This window comes from Eimeria mitis, genomic scaffold (assembly GCF_000499745.2).
Source record: "Eimeria mitis Houghton genomic scaffold, Emh_scaff729, whole genome shotgun sequence".
Lineage (NCBI taxonomy): Eukaryota > Apicomplexa > Conoidasida > Eucoccidiorida > Eimeriidae > Eimeria > Eimeria mitis.
The window spans coordinates 10,733-12,071 of NW_013575322.1; the positions used below are offsets into that span (position 1 = coordinate 10,733).

Below are 1,339 nucleotides of genomic sequence, written 5' to 3' on the forward strand. Positions count from 1 at the left end.
TTAGGGTTTAGGGTTTAGGGTTTAGGGTTCGGCTACGAGAGTGAGAACGAAGATATTCCTTTTATGTGTTTTCTTTGTACCCGAATGCCTTCCTGCACTCCATGACTTTAGCGGTTTGTGTTTTTTCTTGTTCTTCTTTTTTATTCAGCAGCACTTGTAGGTTTTGTTGCATCGCTTGTAGTTGTTTATCTAGTTTTGATGCTTGAAGGAGGGCATCATCATATCCTTCTCGGGTTATTGCATGTTGCACATCAACTCCTTCTTGTGCTGCTGCTGCTGCTGCTGCTGCTGCTGCTGCTGTTGCTGTGAATTGAACTTGGCTGTTGGAGCGCATGATGATGTTTTCTTGTTTCACTGCCGTTGCTACGATGCTAGCTAGGCGGCTTACTACCTTCATGTTCGCCTCCTCTGCTTCTTCTAGCTGCTGCTGAGCTGTATACAACTCCTTATCTAATGCAACAGAAAGCAAACCTTGCTGATGCAACTCATCCGTTAAACTGCGAACTGTAGCAGTCAACGGGTCCTCCCGCTGAAACAAACAACACACCACTGCACCCGCTAAACCCTAAACCCTAAACCNGCAGTCAACGGGTCCTCCCGCTGAAACAAACAACACACCACTGCACCCGCTAAACCCTAAACCCTAAACCACAAACCACAAACCCTAAACCCTAAACCCTAAACCCTAGAGCCATACAGACTCATGCTGCCTCCTCTGTAATATCATATGAGGCAGCAGAAGCAGCAAGAATAGCAGCAAAAGATGCTCAACAAAACAACTTAAATAAAAACACAAAGATCACTAATTCAGAATGGCGGGAAATGCGTTGAGGTAGATGAACCACCGTAAAGAGAATTAGGGTTTAGGGTTTAGGGATTAGGGTTTAGGGTTTCGTTCGGATTTGGGGTCTGGAGCTCAGGGTTTAGGGTTGAGGGTTTAGGGTTTAAGGTGTTGTGTATTTGCAAGAGAAATAAAACCCAGTTAAACACACAAAAACGCCGAGGTAAAAAAACGAAAGAAAAAGAAGAAAAAGAAGAAAAAGAGGAAAAAGAAGAGAAAGCTATAGCTGCTGCGTACATCGTAGGATCCTGAATATCTATTTGCTGCTTCCTTAAACATAAACATGAATAATGAATTTAATAAATTAAAATAATTTATTATTACAATAAAAAAAAACTAAAAGAGAAGAAACGCACAGAGGAAGTGGCAGCAGAGCTGCTTGGTGAGTCTGGTTGGTTTTGTGTTTTATTTGTTGCATCTTCATTTTGTTGTTTTGTTTCTGTTTCTGTTTCTGTTTCTGTTTCTGTTTCTGTTTTTTTTTCTTTATTTATTGTTTCA

The 1,339-nt window shown here is 41.3% G+C and overlaps 1 protein-coding gene across 1 annotated transcript in view; it reads right to left on the bottom strand.

The window, feature by feature from the left end:
- Positions 1-1,339, bottom strand: part of EMH_0020920 (ankyrin repeat-containing protein, putative) — a gene marked incomplete at both ends in the record, with an annotated part of 7,496 nt that overhangs the window by 4,531 nt on the left and 1,626 nt on the right. The window contains one exon of the mRNA XM_013501657.1: positions 81-529. Coding sequence (XP_013357111.1) covers positions 81-529 — 449 coding nt within the window. The remainder of the gene's footprint in view (positions 1-80; positions 530-1,339) is intronic.